The sequence below is a fragment of the Drosophila arizonae genome, chromosome 5 (assembly GCF_054131065.1).
Source record: "Drosophila arizonae isolate 15081-1271.41 chromosome 5, UAZ_ARI_1.0, whole genome shotgun sequence".
Lineage (NCBI taxonomy): Eukaryota > Metazoa > Arthropoda > Insecta > Diptera > Drosophilidae > Drosophila > Drosophila arizonae.
Window position 1 is genome coordinate 9772616 of NC_142925.1, and position 17833 is coordinate 9790448.

General features: G+C 41.4%; 2 protein-coding genes across 9 annotated transcripts in view; both read right to left on the reverse strand.

Moving 5' to 3' along the window:
• The window catches only part of Sik3 (Salt-inducible kinase 3), a 48549-nt gene that overhangs the window by 2088 nt on the left and 28628 nt on the right, over positions 1-17833 (reverse strand). For 6 of the 8 annotated variants that reach the window (XM_089471096.1, XM_089471094.1, XM_089471092.1 and 3 more), the window contains exons 2-11: positions 15891-16735; positions 5096-5431; positions 4765-5020; positions 4076-4707; positions 3735-4014; positions 3419-3668; positions 3147-3355; positions 1693-2004; positions 1377-1541; positions 56-1251 (exon numbers count right to left, since the gene is read on the reverse strand). In XM_089471096.1, coding sequence (XP_089327222.1) covers positions 56-1251; positions 1377-1541; positions 1693-2004; positions 3147-3355; positions 3419-3668; positions 3735-4014; positions 4076-4707; positions 4765-5020; positions 5096-5431; positions 15891-16055 — 3801 coding nt within the window. In that variant the 5' untranslated portion in view covers positions 16056-16735. The remainder of the gene's footprint in view (positions 1-55; positions 1252-1376; positions 1542-1692; positions 2005-3146; positions 3356-3418; positions 3669-3734; positions 4015-4075; positions 4708-4764; positions 5021-5095; positions 5432-15890; positions 16736-17833) is intronic. The other 2 variants (XM_018010392.2, XM_018010396.2) reach the window with 2 other exon arrangements.
• LOC108615722 (uncharacterized) lies at positions 6034-15883 on the reverse strand. The gene has a single exon (XM_089471104.1). The coding sequence runs from the start codon at positions 9954-9956 to the stop codon at positions 9303-9305; it is 654 nt and encodes a 217-aa protein (XP_089327230.1). The 5' UTR covers positions 9957-15883; the 3' UTR covers positions 6034-9302.

Sequence of the window (17833 nt, forward strand, 5' to 3'; positions counted from 1 at the left end):
AGAGTTTCAGGTTTAGTTTCGGGCATCAGCAGCCGAGCTAACAATCAAATCTCACCTGCAGCGACATTATCGGCGTGTGCGGCTCCAGTGAATCCTCGCTATCCCTGCTGTTATCCGAGGAGAGCGCGACGAGCGTGATCTCACTGCCTTGGACATCCGTGAGGCATATCTGTGGCGTTATGCCGCCCGTGCAGCCCGCATAGGGCGTGCCCGTGCTGATGGTATGGCACATCTGGCCGTTGCCATTCTCCTCCTGGATGATGCACAGATTGGGCGACGCCGGCGGCGTCGGCACCACACGCACTGGCTGTGCGGGCGACAGATTCAATGGCTTCAGATCATAGTACGCTGCTGCGGGCATAAACCAGTTCGATGTGCCGGCATAGTCAGCCGGCTGATCCATGTTGCAGACGTCCATGGACAAGTCGAGCGGTTGCTGGGCAACGCCCTCGCTGGCCGCCGAGGTGCCGCGTGTGATGGAGCCACCGCCCGTGCTCAGCCCCGAGATGCCTTTGGTGATCTGATGCAGCGGAGAAGTGGACGCCGCGGCCGCATTGACATTCACACAGGGATTGAATGGGCCCGTGCCGGGCAAATACGGATTCGGATTGGGTGAGCAGCTGCCGCTGAATCCGCTGCCGCTGTTGCTATTACTAAGGCTATTGGCCATGCACTGGCTGTAGACGGGCGACTGGCAGCCGCTGCTGCTGTTCGAGTTGCTGGCGCCCAAATTGATGCTGCTGAACTGACCCACCAGCTGCTGCTGTGGCTGCTGCTGCTGTGGCTGCAGGGGCAGTGTTAGCGACAGCGCTGCACCACCCGCTGCTGCGACGCCCAGGGTCAGCGGTGCCGTCGTCTGATACTGATAGCCACAGATGGGCTGGCCGAACATCTGCTTGGCGGACGTGAGTGAGGCATTGGGGCCGTGCGGCAGCGTCAGCGGCGACACGCTGTAGCTGTGCATGGGCTGTGGCTGGTGGTGCAGATGCGACTGATCCAAGTAGCCACCGCTAACGGCTGCACCACTCGCCGCATGCGCAGCCAGGCCCAGCTGTGGCGCCAAATCAATGGGCACCACATTCGATGAGATTATCTTTTTGGCAATATCAAAGCTGACCCGCTGCTCCTTCACCAGACGATCCAAGGCGGGCATCAGATTCTTAATGGCCTCCGGCGGCACCTCGATGTCGTGACCGTGACCGCGACGCAGCGCCAGCTGCAAATTTGTGGGTTTGCCATGTATGGGTGAGCCTGCCAAAAAGAAAAAAAAATACTGATGAGAAACTGTTACAGAGAGAGAGAGAGAGAGAGAGAGGTGGGAATTCCTTCTCTTTGTGTTTGTTCCTAACGAGCTCTGGTTGGGGCTTTTAGCTTACCTGGCAGACTGATCGAATTTTCTAAAAGCGGCGGACTGGGTGCAACCAAAAAATTTCTCTGTGCGATACCTTTTTGCAGCGATTGGCATTCCTGCAGCGGCCCCTGGAACTGCGACCGTGAGCCCTCCGAGGCGCGACGCACGGGACTGTAGCGTCCTACAAGCGCTAAGCGATAATTTGAGAGAGAGCGAATACAAAAAGAGAGAGAAAGAGAGAGAGAGAGAGATGGAAGAGAAATTAAATTAGTAAAAAATCCAAAGGGAACTCTCGTGGAGCTTCGTTTGCCGAGCAGCCTTCGTAGATCTGGACCACTTACCACCCTCCTGCACAGTGGGCAGCTTACAGTGGGCGGCGCGATAGGCGCGTCGATTGTTCGCCGCCGTTGTGGGTGCCACGACGAGCGGCACTGAGCTGCTGCCACCGCCACCAACGCCAACACCGCCGCCACCACCGCCGCCCCCCGCAATGCTCAATGGCAATGAATGCGGCGCGCCGGAACCAGCCATGGCGAGGCCCAGGCCAAATGTGGCCGCATTGGGCGGGGACTGGCTGAGCGATTTGAGTGTGGGCGGCAAATAGTCGCGATTCATGCGAGATTCAACTTCGCGTATGAGTTCGGGGCAAATGACTGAGGTGAGATGAGAGCAGGTGAGCGTGGGTGCGTGTGCGAGGGGTGGGCGGGAGGGTTTCAAGCGTGCAGCAGCAGCAGCGGCAGTTGATTGATCGTTTGTTGTTGTTGTTGTTAGGAAAGTTGTTGTTGCAGTTGTTGTTGTTGCAGTTGTTGTGCAGCAGGCATTGGCAATTTTTTTTTTTTTAGCGATTTAAACACAAGCCAATTAACCAAAATATATCCGAAAAATCATAAAACGAAACACAAAAAACAATAATAATTTAAAAAATAATAATATATAAAAATTAAATTAAATATTATTTATTAAATTAAAGAAATTTTTTGCAAAACTTAAACTATTAGAAAGCATATATGTGTATGGAAAAAACTGAAGGCAAACTAAATTAAAGGCGTGGCTAAAGCGAGGCAGCGTTGGATGTTAAGTAAACCCGATAGGCCAAGGCTTATGTAATTTATTTGATTCATTTTATGGGACAACTTTTAATTTGTATATTGCTCATAGATTTATTTAAGTATTTTTGTATAATAGTTGATTCCCTACGAATTTTAAATTATAGTGAAAATTCCCTATATTTTATCAATAGTTTTACTAAATATTGTAATAGATTTATTATTATTGTTCCCTGTATTTTATTAGTTTCTGATTAACTATAATTTTGTTGGAAATTCCCACTTTATAAAACTATTATTAATTTTTTTATTTATTTATTTTTTTTATTATTTATTTCTTCTTGCTAAAAACACTATTGATTTATTTTTATTTTGACATAATTATTTTTTCTTTTGAACTATATCCTTAGTAAAATTATAAAAAATTTCCCTCATTTTTATAGCTTATTTGAATATTTCCCTTGTTGGGTTTTTTGGGAATAGGAAATTATTATTCTTATTCTTATTATTATTCATCTTATTCTTTCTCCTTATATCCGACATCTTTACTTTTGGACATTTGAAAGTCTTTATAAGAAGACCACAGCCTTGGACAAAGTTCTGACAAAGTTTGATTTTTAGCCTCATTTATATATTAACTATTATTTATTAACTATTAACCGCAAAGAGTAGAGAGAATAACTTAACAGCTAATTGCAACAGCTGCGATAATCCTATTATATATATATATATCTATATATAGATCGTACCTGGCGGTCGTTCCGTAACGGTCAGCAGACCCGTGCGTCGAGTGCGCATATTGCCACCGCCCGCAACGTTGCCGGTGGGCGTTTGGGCCTGTGCCCCCGGTTGGCCCACTTGCATGTGACCCATGCATTCGCCCGGACTGTGGCTGACGGACAGATCCTCGGTGCAGCCCACGGTGTGGCGCTTGACACAGCCACGCTTTTGCATGTATCTATAAGGGGAGCTAGAGTTAGTTGAGTTCCGTCTGGCGAATGATCAGAGATTCGAGCTTTGCCTTTGTATTTCCTCGCTGCACTCCTCGCCGCTGTTTTCCGGACAGCAGTGCAGCTGACCCGCCGCCTGCTCACCGAGCGGCGACAGCTCCGATGTGCCCGGCGCTGCATTCATATTGGCATTGATGTAATAGCCCGCGGTGTCCATTTGCTGTGGAGTTGCTGCCACGCCGCTGTTGCCCGCCGAAATGCCGGCCGGATAGTAAATATGCAGATTGGCGCCACCATCCGAAGCGCGACGACCAAACGAACCTGATGAGAAAGAGAAGAGCTGAGATTAATAACCTGTTTAAATACTATCCAGACGTCAAGGCTTACTGGCACCCATCACAACGGGCGGCTTGAGCAGATGCTGATCCTTGATGGTCAAATTGTGCAGCGGCTGATTCTGCAGCATGGGCAAATTAGTTGGGTAGTAGAGCGTCGGTTGGCCCGCATCGTTGCACTGCGGCGCACACTTGAAGTCGATGGGCGGCATTTGGGGATTGGCCAGCGCCTGTTCGTGGGCCACGTCGCCGGGTCCGACCGTGTGGCGACGCGTATTGGCGCCCGCAACGCCGCCCGCCGTGGCGCTCAAGTGCTGCGAATTGACAGGAGGCTGCAGGAGACAGAAAACCGTTATAGATTGGCAACTCTTTCAATGGATAATTGAGCCTCACCTCATTGGCACGCGCCAGGCACTCCAGCTCAAAGTCGCCGAACTTCTCCAGATCGACGCCGACGTCGGCACACCAGCCAAAGCCCAGCGCCGTATTGGACGCGTTCACATTGCTGCTCAGCGGACTGAGCCGGTCGAGAGATTCCTGTTTAACGGGCTCCGAGCGATCCACAACGCCCGTGGTGATGCTTGTCTTGCGGGATCTGGAGTAGGCAAGGTTCGCATGATGCTGCAGTCTTTGGTTTTCGCGTCGCTTCTGCAGCAGCTTATCCTGCAGCAGATTGTATATGGCATAGATGTTATCGAATCGTTGCTCGTGCACCGACTGGGCAATCATGTCGGCCGTCAGCCCAGGCAGCTGCAGCATGTGCGTCATGACCACAGCATCCAGCTGAGGTGGCGCCGACACCTCGGTGCCATCGCCACCGGAAAGCGATGTCGTTGAGCTGCCCAAAGAGCTCGACTGCATTTGCGAGCCAGCCGTGCCAAAGGGCAGCGCATTCCCATCCAGACGCTCCTCCTGCTGCAGCTCCGCCTGCCAGTCGCTCAGCCAGCGATGTTTGATGATCTGTTTGATGGTGTAGCGACGATCCGGCTCGACGACAAGCATATTTCGAATCAAATGCTCACAGTCTGTGGAGGCAGAGAGGCAATTAGCGACAATTATTGTATATGGCTTCTTCGACTCACCCTGCGACATAAAGAAGGGTATACGGAATTTGCCCTGCACCACACGGCTTTTCAGCTCCAATATGGTCGTGCCGTCGAAGGGCAAAGCGCCGCAGACGAGAGCATAGAGCACTACGCCCAAACTCCAGATGTCCGACTTGGGTCCGTCGTATTCCAGACCCTGAAACACCTCGGGCGCCGCATACGGCGGTGAGCCGCACCACGTGCGCAGCAAGCTTCCCGCCTCATAGTGGTTGCTAAAGCCAAAGTCTGCCAGCTGTAAAGGACAAGAAGATATTAGAAAACATCTAGAATATATTAGAAATCATCTAGTTCAATTCCAATTACCCACCTTTATATTCATGTCCTTGTCGAGCAGCACGTTCTCTGCCTTGAGATCCCGATGCACCACGCCACGCAAATGACAATAGTGCACCGCCGAGATGAGCTGTGTGAAGACACGCGCAGCCTCCGGCTCCTTCATCCGTCCATTGGCCACCAGATGGTCAAAGATCTCGCCATTGGGCGCATATTCGGTAACCAGGTAGATCATCGACTGTGATTCCATCACCTCGTAGAGGCGTGTTATGTGCGGATGACGCAGCGATTTGAGTATCGATATCTCGCGAAACGTCTTGCTCAGGTATTCCTCGTTGAGGCATGTCTTATCGATGATCTTGATGGCCACCTGGAATTGCGAGAGTATAGGAAACAAAGCAGATCACATCAGTCAAGGCACACAGCACTCGGGCACACAGCAACAATAATTCGGATATGAATGCAAAATAATATTTTTGGGTTTGGTACCAGAAGGTGAACGAACCGGGCTGAAAAGGAGAATGCGACGATTGACAAACAAGAGCGAACCGAGAGACAGCCAGAAATTCCATCTGTGTGTGGGCTGCTGCTGACAAAATCTTGCTCTCTCAGTAACAAGAGCAAATGACAGCTAAGCAGAACATGACGTCTATTCAATACACTTTCAAAGTAATTGTTCTTAATAATTTGTTAATAATTGATGTGATCAAATTCATTTATGATACATTTGAAATATGTTTAATATTTTTAAAAAATTTTTATATTTTGATAAACTTTTATATTATATAGAGCAGTCATATATGAAAAATATGTTAGGTTATAATAAAATGTAAATAAAAATAATTTAAAATTAAAATTGTTTTAATATAATAAATTTGATACTGGTTTATTTTTAATTTTTTAATACAATAAAATGTATGCTATTCTACTAAAATATTAATGCAGTAAATTGATTAATAATAAAGTGTCCCATATAAATAAATTAAATCAATTTATTATTTTTTTAAGATAAAAATTCCTCAAAATTAAATTGCGTAATATAGAGTATAGAGTAGAGTATAGAGAATATATAGAGTAATATATTTCAAATTATAAATCAATTTTAAAGTATGACAAAATTAATTTCTACTAAAATAATAAAAAAAACCACAAAAAATATGACTTTAATTTAAAGTAAAGATAGAGAAACTAACAATCAATAGAGAAAAAAATTATATATATATTAATTACGCTGAACACTTTTAGTACTCTTCATAAGCTATACAAAATGTCATACACCACCATCATACCCCATGAAAGAGTATATCAAGAAAAAAGAAGCAAGAGATAAACGTGTCTCGGCTGGGATAGCATGGTCGCATTTGTTGCTGGGGGTCAGGTGGTAGGTGGCGCACTGTCTGCAGCCACACTGGCAGCAGCAACAACAAATACAACAACAACAACAATAGCAGCAAACACGACAAGCACGACGACGACAACGACAACGCCAAAGATGGCGCGAGTGTTAAATTCTGTGTGGTTGTAGCAAGAGAGGTGCTGCCTTGATGATCATCATTATGATGATGATGATGATGACAATGGGCGCAGCGGCAGCAGCGTATGCTTTAGGGTAGACAGAAGAAGCAGAGCCAACAAAAAAATAAAATAAAATAAAATAGTAAAATAAAAAATAAAAACATTCTTTACATACGACTTTAGACAACGTTGTCCGTTTATTTGCTTTTGTATTTCTGCCAAGCGTTTCAATAATTATTTAACAAAAAACTGAAATAATTAACAATCAAGCGTATGGTATGTGTGCACGACAGAGTGAGCAATAACCCAGAGAGAAAGAGAGGGCGACACAGAGAGAAGGAGAGAAAAAGAGGGTGAGAGTTGGAGAGTAAGCGAGGTACATGATCACTTGTTCTTATAGCAACAACAACAACAACACCATGATGAGCCTGAGCCGCATACCGGTTTTCCAATTTGTTGTTGCTGTTGCTGTTGCCGTCGCTGCCTCAACATTTAAACAAATTGAGTTTTGTGGCCGTTTTGCTATTAAGCCTTAAACAGCACTTTCTGCCGTTGCTCAATTCGCGTGCAATGATTGAATATAAATAAATAAGAATAAAACAAAACAAAAAAAAAAACAAAATCGTTTACAGCGGAATTTATAATTTATTCTACATGGCGTCACATGGCGTATGCGTAATATATTAACTCATTCGCCTCTAGACACTGTCTAGTTATTTTAATCAATTCTTTTTCGATAATCAATAAATAAATGTAGTATTTTTAATTAAAATCAAACATTTGGTATTGCTGCTGTCTGCTTTAGCTACTGCAACACTTGGCGTATGCGTAATATTTTCTGCAATGTCATTTGCAGTTGTGATTTTTATGAGCTTGGCGCAACTGTTTGCTAATCACATTTGCCACGTGATTCATGTACTAAATAAATACAGTTAAATGTTTATATATTTATATACTAAAATGTGAATAGTCAGATAGAGGGAAAGGTTTACCTTTAGTTGATGGATAGTGAGAAGAGTGGATGATTAAGTGGATAGATATATAAGAATGAATATATAAGAAAATATATATATAAATTATAAGTATAAATAGATAGATAGAAATATATTGATATAGGAATATCCTAGACAGCCCCATGAATGCTCCACATAGGATTGAAGATGTCAAATTCTGTAGTTAGGCAACATTGATTGAAAGATCTATTTTAGATTGATAGACAATGCATAGGCTACACAAGACAGGCACACACACTACAATCTATATGCATGCCCATCCAGCTATACTATATTGTATATAAACATAGCAAACTATCATCACATTCATCCACAATTGAAAGGTCAAGTCAATTAAAAGTTTTGGATTAATAAAATATGTTATTACAGAGTAGGTCGCCCCATTCTCCGCTAGACTGCAAATGATGTACCACACAATAATTGCATTGAGACAATTGTTTTGTCAGCTGCTGATGGGCACACAAGGCGAAATTTTTGTGCCGTTGCGAAATGCCATTGCCACGTGCCATTCTGACCTTTTGCCGCGAATGCGATGAACCTTAAGAACAAACGCTACTAAATGAGACATTCAAAATAAGCGCAACAACAACAGCCGCAACAACAACAACCACAGCAACAACAATAACAACAACAGCCACAATGTCACATTTGGATATCCTTCGCTGGGCATAACACAAAATAAAGAAGGGAAAATATTATATAGCCAAGGCAAGCACAGAAAGGCACAGAAAGGTTCGCTCCTTGGCGCACATATTGATTTAAAGGCTGGAGGACTACAACAACAAGAGCAGCAACAGCAACAACAACAACAACAACAATAACAAAAGCCGCAACAACAACAGTAACAGAAGCGAATGCTAAATGCTATTACAAAATGTAAATTCCTTTTGATTGCCAAAGCTGTGACTCATTTGAGTCGTTCACGGTTCACAATTTAGCATTTGAATTAACTTAAAAGCTGAAACATAAATTTACATTTGGGCCGTTCTCTCGCTCGAATTGCATTTGCAAAATGGAAGAAGATTTACAATGTGCAAATAGGCTCCATCAAAAGGGCAATCGGCTTGAGCTTGAGCAAGAGTCAAGCAGTTTTATTCATATGTTATTCTGCTCAAAAGTGAACTAGTTCTTTCCATTGTTATCAACTGATAAGATCATGAGACATGTGAGCAAGACAGCTAGTTCAGATGAATCAGAAAAAAATTTGTTTTTCAATATAAATTATAATGATTATGTTTCAGATGAGCATGAACTAGTTCATATGAATTCATGATTTTTTTCTGGTATAGTTTTCACATTATAAAATTATGTTTTATATATTATTATAATTACTGGTATATTATAAAATTAAACTAGGTTAGATGAACTTTTGAATGTTGGTTACACAGAATCAGTTCAGATGAACCAGCGAATGTTGAATGAAAATAAAGACAGTTTCAGAACTAGCATGAATTTACAAAATTACGCAAACTGTGGCTCATAAGAGCACATATTGAAAAAGAACTAGTTCATATGAATCAGAATTCAAATAGTTGTATTTAAATATGATAAATATTTCATATGTTGGGTTGTTTTGCAATGGAACTAGTTCATATGAACATTTGAATATTAGTGCACATATTGAAAGTTCATGTTATTGTTGATTCAAAATCAAGTCGAACTTCTTTTTATTTGTATTGTGTATGAATATATAAAAGTTATTCTCATCATTTCTCAAATGCTGCCCTTCCACACGAAATCGTTCTCCCGCTCCATTTTCGCGTACTCCTCCCGCAGCATCTCCAGCTCTTTGGCATTCTGGGCACTCAATCGCTCCAGCTGGCTATTGAGCGCCACGATGCGCTCTCGCACCACATTCACCGTATACAGGCTGAGCCGCTCCGGCTGGAAGACATCCTCCTTCAGTGTGTTCATGTAATGCCACATCTCCTGCAGTTGGCCACGTTTCTCGGCATGATGCTTGCGCAGCTTCTCATCCATATCCAGCTTGAGTCGATCAATGTCATTGATGAGGCCAGCGACTTTATTGCCGCTCGAAGGCCGGCGACTGCCAGACTTTTTATCCTTGCCGCCATTACCCTTGGCGGCGACACCCACCTCCTGGTCGTCGTGGTCGTTCTCGTCGTTCGCCTCATTCGTCTCAGGGTCGTTGTCATCGAGAAAATTGTTGGCATTCAGCTTGACTTGATTGCATTCGAGATACTTTTGCTGCGCCTTCAGACGCATCAGCTCACACAACAGGCTGGTGGGCGTGGTCGTTGGCTTCTTTTTGGCACGCAGCGGTTTAACTGGCGCTCTATGCTTCTGGCACGTAGGCGTGGCACTTGCCTCCTCCTCCATAGCGTGTTCCGTGCGCTTCGCCGACATGTGACCTGCTGGCTGCCTCAAACGCTGGCGCCACACAAATGTTGCACAATGCAGGGCGAGTCCTTGCAACTTGTATTGTTATTGTTGCTATTGTTGTTGCTGACGTTGTTGTTGTGGTTGTTGTTGCTGTTTACACGCGGTAATCAAACGTGTGTTGCCAGCCCAACCACCCCGCCACGCTTCACCTGGCTGTGTGTTTAATCAATAGTTGAAACGCGCCCACTTTTTCTCAGCTCTGTTACAGCGGCTGCTGCAATTGATGCTGCCTCACTCTCTGTCCCTCTCTTTATCTCTCTCTCTCTCTCTCTCTCTCTCTCTCTCTCTGTTTCTCTTTCGTACTCTTTCACTTGCGCTCTCATTTAACCCTAGCGCGTCGCGTTTTTATGCCAAGGGTCGCTAAACTTTATGTGGGTTAACATAGGCTTCACTTTAAACAATTTCCCCCAAACGCTGGAGAAAATCGATTATTACAAATTCTCATAGCTCTGGCCTACTCAATGTAGGGGCAAATGCCAGTAGCTGAATAGAAATATATATATGAAGACAATAAAATAGGTATTTAATGCGTAGAGCAGGGATTTGACATTTAATCAAGCAAAAGGCGATAAATCATTTATAGAAAGTGTTGAAATAATTGAGGTTTGCTTGGTTAGATTGAGAGCGAGAGTGAAAGACAGAGAGAGGGAAAGGTAGAGGCTTTAGAGAGACGGAGAGAGACCGAGAGTGAGAGAAAGAGTAAAAGATAGAGGCTTTAGAGAGACAGAGAGAGACCGAGAGTGAGAGAAAGAGCATAAAAGTTAGGCACCTTAGAGAAAGATAGGCAGGGAGAGAGAGATAGTGACAGATAGAACCTAGAGACCGAGGGAGAGACAGCCCATATAGAGTGGGAGAGAACGAGATACCCTAGGAAGAGAGAAAGAGCGAGGTGGAAATAGAGACACCAGACAGTAAGAGAGAGAGAGAGAGGGGGGGGGGGGGGGGAAAAGGGAATGAGAGATAGGGATCTAGAGAGTGCGAGAGAGAGAACAAGATTATCAGGTAGCTGTGCACGTGATTGATTCGCAAATTGTTGCGTTGTTTATGTAGCATTGTTGTTGTTGTTGTTGTTGTTGTTAATTTACGACTGGAAGCGTATTTTGATAACGCGCTTGTTATCATATGAATGCGAATGTTTATCGAATGTGTGTGTAAGTGTGCGTGGTTGTATGAGTGTGTGTGTGTGTGTGTGTGTGTGTGTGTGTGTGTGTCAGCCGCAAGTTGCAGACGTAAAGCAAATTGAAGCGCGAATCAACAATAAATTAGATAGCTAAACATGATAGCTAAACCAAAAGAGTACCCTATGAAAGTGATATAAGGGAAATGCCACGCTAAATGTCAGCTTGAATCAAAGTGATAAGATTCAAGAGAAATATAAGAGAGAGCTAATTGGTCAGAGTTTTTTTTACAAATCTATTCAATTTAATATGTTATATAAATAATTAATACCTATTTTATATACACCTCTATTCTGTCTACAACTTGATCTACTTTCAACAAATTATTGTACAACTTATATTTACAGGGTATTTCGTCTGCTGCTTTACAATGGCCTGCACAACAACGATAGCAAATATAAAAGACAAAACACAAACAAAAAAAAAAACTTTTTGGACAGCAACAAAAAAAAAACGCCAGACAGACGCAAAAAAAAAAAACTGAAGAAGGCAACGCAAAAAAAAAAACAACAAAGCTGCGAAATAGTTAATGAAAAAGTAAATAAAAATTGTTAAACGATTTGGGCAGCCATGCGACTGAGTCGTAAAGCCATATATATATATATATACCAACATATATATATATTATATATATTTATATACCAATACATGTCTATGTATGTATGTTGTTTCTATATATACATACTTCAGCTGAGATCTGCGAGTGGCCAGCAACAAGTTTGAGATCTCGATGCCGTGGCCAGACAGCGTGAGCTCAAGTTAAATATTTGGCCATAGCGAATGATCAATCAAAGTTGCCTCAGTGCGCAACGGGAGCGCGATTATTATTATTATTATTATAAAAAAAAAATAAAACTAAAAATAATATTACTGAGTTCGTGGGTTCGCAACGAAAGAAAATAAATGGCAAATGAAACTTTTAAAAGCGTTCCAGTCGGGTACAACTGATTGCAATATACTCATTCAACGTGCAGCAAAACAACATAAGCTGAGCAGAGAAAGGAGAAGATGCAAAAAGAGAGATATAGAGATAGAGTGAGCAAGAGAGAGTGAGAGAAATACGGTATATACAGCTTTACTCATTTGCTTTATCATATTTCATATAACTTATTTCTACAAAAATTACAAAAAAAAAACCTATATACTCTTCTTATTTCTCTAAACAAATTCTATACAAAAAAAATTAAAAATCAAAAATCACTCGAAATTTTCCAGCAGCAAATCTAGTTCTAGCCTGGCACAATTGGAGCATTAATCAGCCAAATGCCTCAATTCTTGCACGCGCCATAGATTCAATTAAAATTTCCTCATGTTCAATCAGTATCAATCAATCAATCAATTAATCAGCCATGGCACAAGGTAAGCCAATTAAAAAAAAAAGGTCTGACAACAATTTGCGTTTCGTTAGCCCAGAAGCCCCAAATATTAAGCCAAAGTACTATATATTATAGTAAAGAGGGGAGAGCATATAAAATATTCATAGTAATAAAGGGCTTAATTAAATTGGTATCTTGCTCTATAATTGAGAAAGCTGTTCAACTTCTCAGTGTAGGCAGAATTTTCTAATTTGTTTTAGTTTTTAATTGCTGGGTTTATGGCAGGAGACTTTCGCTTTATTTACAGAAGTTTTTAAAGAGTTACAGCAGATTAAATAGCCCTTCTCTAAAAATTTCTTTGTTTACCAAATGTTCATTGACATGATATTTCTATTATAATATTCAACAAATCAAACTTAAATACAAAAATTGAATTTGACATATCTTCAAGGTAAATCTAATATCATTTTGTACATAGCATACCAAATGATATACATTGATATATTATGAATATATGATTTGAGCTTTACAAACCCGAGTTCTTATCTGGATGTTGTTTACACACTATGTACTAGAATGTCCCTGCATATATGGTATACACGATGCCCCATTGATAAAAGCAATAATAATTAGCAAAATGCGTTTAGCAGATAAGCTAAAGCTGTGGGCAATAATAATAATAATAATATTAATAATAATATTGACCGCAATGATAATATAGCCAAAGTCATGTACTTAAACATTGCAATTCTCACACACACACACACGTGGGTCTTCGCATCCATTGTGAATGTTAAGTAAGATAAGTATGTGTGAGTGGACCTTGAAATTGACAAACAGCTGTATATTCCCCTCTCTGTCTAGCACTCTCCCTAACTCTTTCCCCCCGTTATCAGTATATTGGAAAACAACAAATAAAGAACTGTAAAAGCAAACAGCATGAAACGAAAACAAATCGAAATGGAAATAAAGTGAAATTAATCAAATATGCGCGTCATATGTAAATTGTTTTTGTTTCTGCCTTTTTTATTTATTTTATTTTTTTTTTTTCTTTTTGTTTTGTTTTTTCCCCTTTTCTTTCATCCAAGCTCAGACGCCATTTTGAATTACAGGCACGTGCTTTTTCTGTTGTGGGATGAATCTCTACACTTTTGTGTGGAGACTAAGCACACAACACAGTCTGTTGACAGTTCTCTTCTGCTCATGATTCTTCTTCTTCTTCTTCTTCTTCTTCTGTCGATTCTATTCTCTATTATTCGCATTCGTTGTCAATTATGCATAAAACGAGGAATTTTTCTGTTTGGCCTACAAATTTGCACTTATTGTTGTGATAAACTATTAAAGAGCATTCGCTTATTGTTGTTGTTGTTGCTACAGTTGTTACAGTTGTTCCAATTGTTGCTGCTGCTGCTGTTGTTGTTGTTGTTGTCGCAGTTGACAGTCGAAATTATCAGCGTTCGCATGTAGTTAACAGCCACTGTAACAGCTGTGTGCGCTCTGTTGTTTCACTCTATACAAACACATATATATCTAGCTCTCTCTCTCTCTCTCTCTCTCTTTCTTTCTCTCAGTCTGCTCGCCCTAAGCCCACAGCCCACAGCGCCCCGTTAACCAGCTGAAGGTGACTCATTATCACTTCTAGCTGCAGCAGCTGTAAAATGCATTCGGAATTTATAAAGAATGTTGAGAAACTGTCGCTCAGCTGATAGAGCGCAAGTGGTAAGAGCCATGCAGTTGGACGACTAGCGATATACCCTGTAAAACATGTATACATAGCATATGCATATTATTAAATTATTATGTTGTAGAATCGAAATACCCTGTATATAATATTTTAAGCTCTATAAATGGTCTTTGTACATTTTGATTCATTCAACTGGAAATAAATATACCCAGCATTATCTAAGGTAATTCAAAAGCCAAAAAAAATGTGTTTTTGAAGCACTTTTATGAACAGATGCGAGTGTCCGCTCAGCCGATTACGCCGTATACTAATTAAATGCAGCATCCCAGTCATTTTAGAGATGCATTTAAGAGATAACTTTTTACGGAAATTATTCACAAAAATATTTGTAAATGCAAATTACATTTGAGAGCAGGAAAGAAAAAAAAAATCAACAAGATGATCTTAAACAGAACGAAACAAAGCTTAATTGCTTCCGCAAACAGAGACAGAGGCAGCGAGAGCAAAGAGAGCGAGAGAGAAAGGGATAACGATGACAATAACAGGTGTGTGTGTGTGTGTGAGTGTGTGAGTGCGCACGTGTCTGTAGACAGGGCTCCGACGTGTCTTCCCCGTTAGAGATAGACAACGAAGAGCGAGGGAGGCAAGGAGACAGAGCGGGACAGACATGAAGTTAAATGCGTTTCAATTAGCATCATCTGATCTGAGAGTTAAGACCGACCAATCGACCGAACAGCGGCGTCTGTTGCTCTCAGGCCAATTGTATGCAAAAACATAAAGCAAACAAATATCGTTGAGAATAGGGGCAGAGCGAGAGGGACGGGAAATCGAAGTAACACAACTGGCCGATCAGCCAATACAAATATGTTGTGTAAATAAGTTGGGTAAACAGTTAAGTATACTATGCGCACATATTTACGCGGCAATAAACAAAACAACAAAAGAATTATAATAACTAAGTTCAATTTGATTAAGCCAAATGCGCAGCCTAACGGCAGAAATTGAGAAGGGAAAACGAAAAATGGAATACAAAACCAAATAAAACATATATTCGATGCGTGAGTGCAATCGTTGTGTATCGATATACACAATATATGACTGCTATATTAGTGTAACAATATCTTAAAATCTAAAATTCAATATATGTATATATATATGTATATTGATTAATCATAATTTATTCTTTTTAATAAAGTTCAGGATTCCAGAAATATGTATTGTTATATCGGATTATAGCACACTTCATTTAAGCATACATAATTCAGATATTATAAAGCACAGGCAATTTAAGGGGTTTTATGTGCATTTATAATTTCAACCCCAAAGAAATATGTGCTGAAGATTTTCCTAAGTTTTTCATTATAACCATCCCACAAAAACATAGTTATAATACATACACTTTACTATATGAATTATCTAGTGCATAATTATATATTATCGATTATCATTTGCCTATTCCCTTACACATCAATTATCTATTATCTAGGTACTATTTATTGATATATTATATTTATTTATTTCAATTTATTTTCTGCTATATAAGTATTATTTATCATATTTTGTCATTTTATCTATTCACTTAATATTTATGATCTATTAACTATTATATATTATCTATTATATATCGTCAATCCTTTCCTTTTAAAGATATTTGTGCTATCATATATTGTAGTTTATACATATATACCCTACATGAATGTAGTCTGTAAGCATAACTCACCTTTGTCTTGGTCACAATGTTTGTGGCCAGTTTAACTACGGCAAAGTTTCCCTTTCCGATCGTTTTCTCCAGTTCGTAGTAGCCGACACGTAAAAGTTTATCCACAGATATTTTGCTCGTCGATGGCACTTTGTAATTTTGTGGCGTTGATGTGGAGGCGGCCATTGCACTTTGTTGTTGTTGTTATTGCTGCTGCTGCTGTTGTTGTTGGTGTTTGTTTTGGTAATTGGCTAAAGTCGCGTTGCCTGCGCCGCCTCCCTCCCACTCGTCGTTGTTGTTGTTGTTGCTCTTGTTGCTTTAGTTATTGTTGTTGTTGTTGTGAACACAGGAAGTTCACTTAAGCTGCATTTTCTTTTGTTTGCCGAGCTTGAATTCATTTGCCATACAAAGCCGCTGCTGCTGCACACACACACACATACACGCATTCACTCTCACTCACTCACTCGCACTCACACACACACACACGCGCGCACGCACACACCGAGGAACAGCAGCAGCGTAAAATTTTAATTCGATTCGTAGCTTTCAAATTGAATTGTTGCAATTATTTGAGCGTTGCATTCGCTGTGTCAAAGGTCAACGGCAGCTGCTTCGTTGCAGTTGTTGTTGTTGTCGCTGTGGCATCTGCTCCCGTCTGGGCCATTGGACACGGCCACGTGGCCAAAATGCAACGAGCACGTGAGGCGCCTCCGATTTGATTTGACTTGTGGCACGTTGACTGCTTGAAACACTGTTGTTGCTTGTTATTTGTTGATATTTGTTGTTGCTGTTGTTGATATTCTTGTTGTTTTTCCTTTTGTTGAGGCGTTTTCTCTTTTCACATTTTTAGCCTTGTTGTCGCCGTGCTGCGTTTGCAAACATTAAACAGAAAATAAAAAGCAATTAAAAGTAAATCACATTTGATATTTGACCTTCGTTTGCTGTTGTTTTTTATCACTTTTTCTGTTTCAGCTACTGTTGCTAGTGGGCGTGGCCAGCCAACAGCTGTTGTCTCTTTTGTCTAAGCCAAACAGAAAACCTACATACACACCACAGCACCTAGGCAACAACTTATTATGGACAGTGTAGTAAACCAGTGTCCGCCTCTCTCCCCGCTCCTTCTCACTCTCACACTTTACACTGCTTCCTCCTCCTACTGGCTGTCGCCTACTACACAAGCATTGCAAGCCACTCTCCCTGTCTCTCTCACACACTTCGCTCTATGTTCACTCTCTCGCCGTAAGCTGATCTCGCCTGTCCAAGCTGTTGCTTCTTCTTGCTCTCCTTCTTCTCTTCGTGCTTCTCCACCTCCTTCAGCTGGCTGTCGCCTGCTACATAAGCTGCGTGCATTGTGGACCACGACAAAACTTAATGGGTTAATGTACAGCATCAAGGTCGCGTGGCCAGACACACATACAAACACACACACACACACATAAACAAACAAACACTCACACACATGCACACGTTGTTTGAGTGCGCGAGCGAGATGGCGCGTGTGGCCCAAGTCAAGTGGCGAATGTTTGCTGGAGCAAACGTTCAAGTCAACAAATTCTTTATTGAAATCAATTTAAGGCAGCAACAGCGCGAAATAGTTGTGGATAGAAGAAGAGCTGCGCAGCGCAAACACAAGTACACACACATACACACGCACGCAATTCTGCGGCCAATTGAAGCGCGAGCTGCAAAGAATTGAGTTGTAAAGGGCTTAGAAAAATTTGAAATGCGCTACAGTAAGGAGAGTTACGATTTTTAAAAAAGTTGCATAAATAAACTGTGAGTAATTTTATAGCAACATAAAAATTTGTAAAAAAAAAATTTGCATTTAAGTTCATTTGCTTCATATTTAAATGAACACTAAAGTGAATCCGCAAATCTTACTAAATCCAAGACATTCTTTGCTCAAATACAAAAGCTGGCTGCTGTGAGCCACGCCAAACACATATAAAAAGACCTTCCATTTA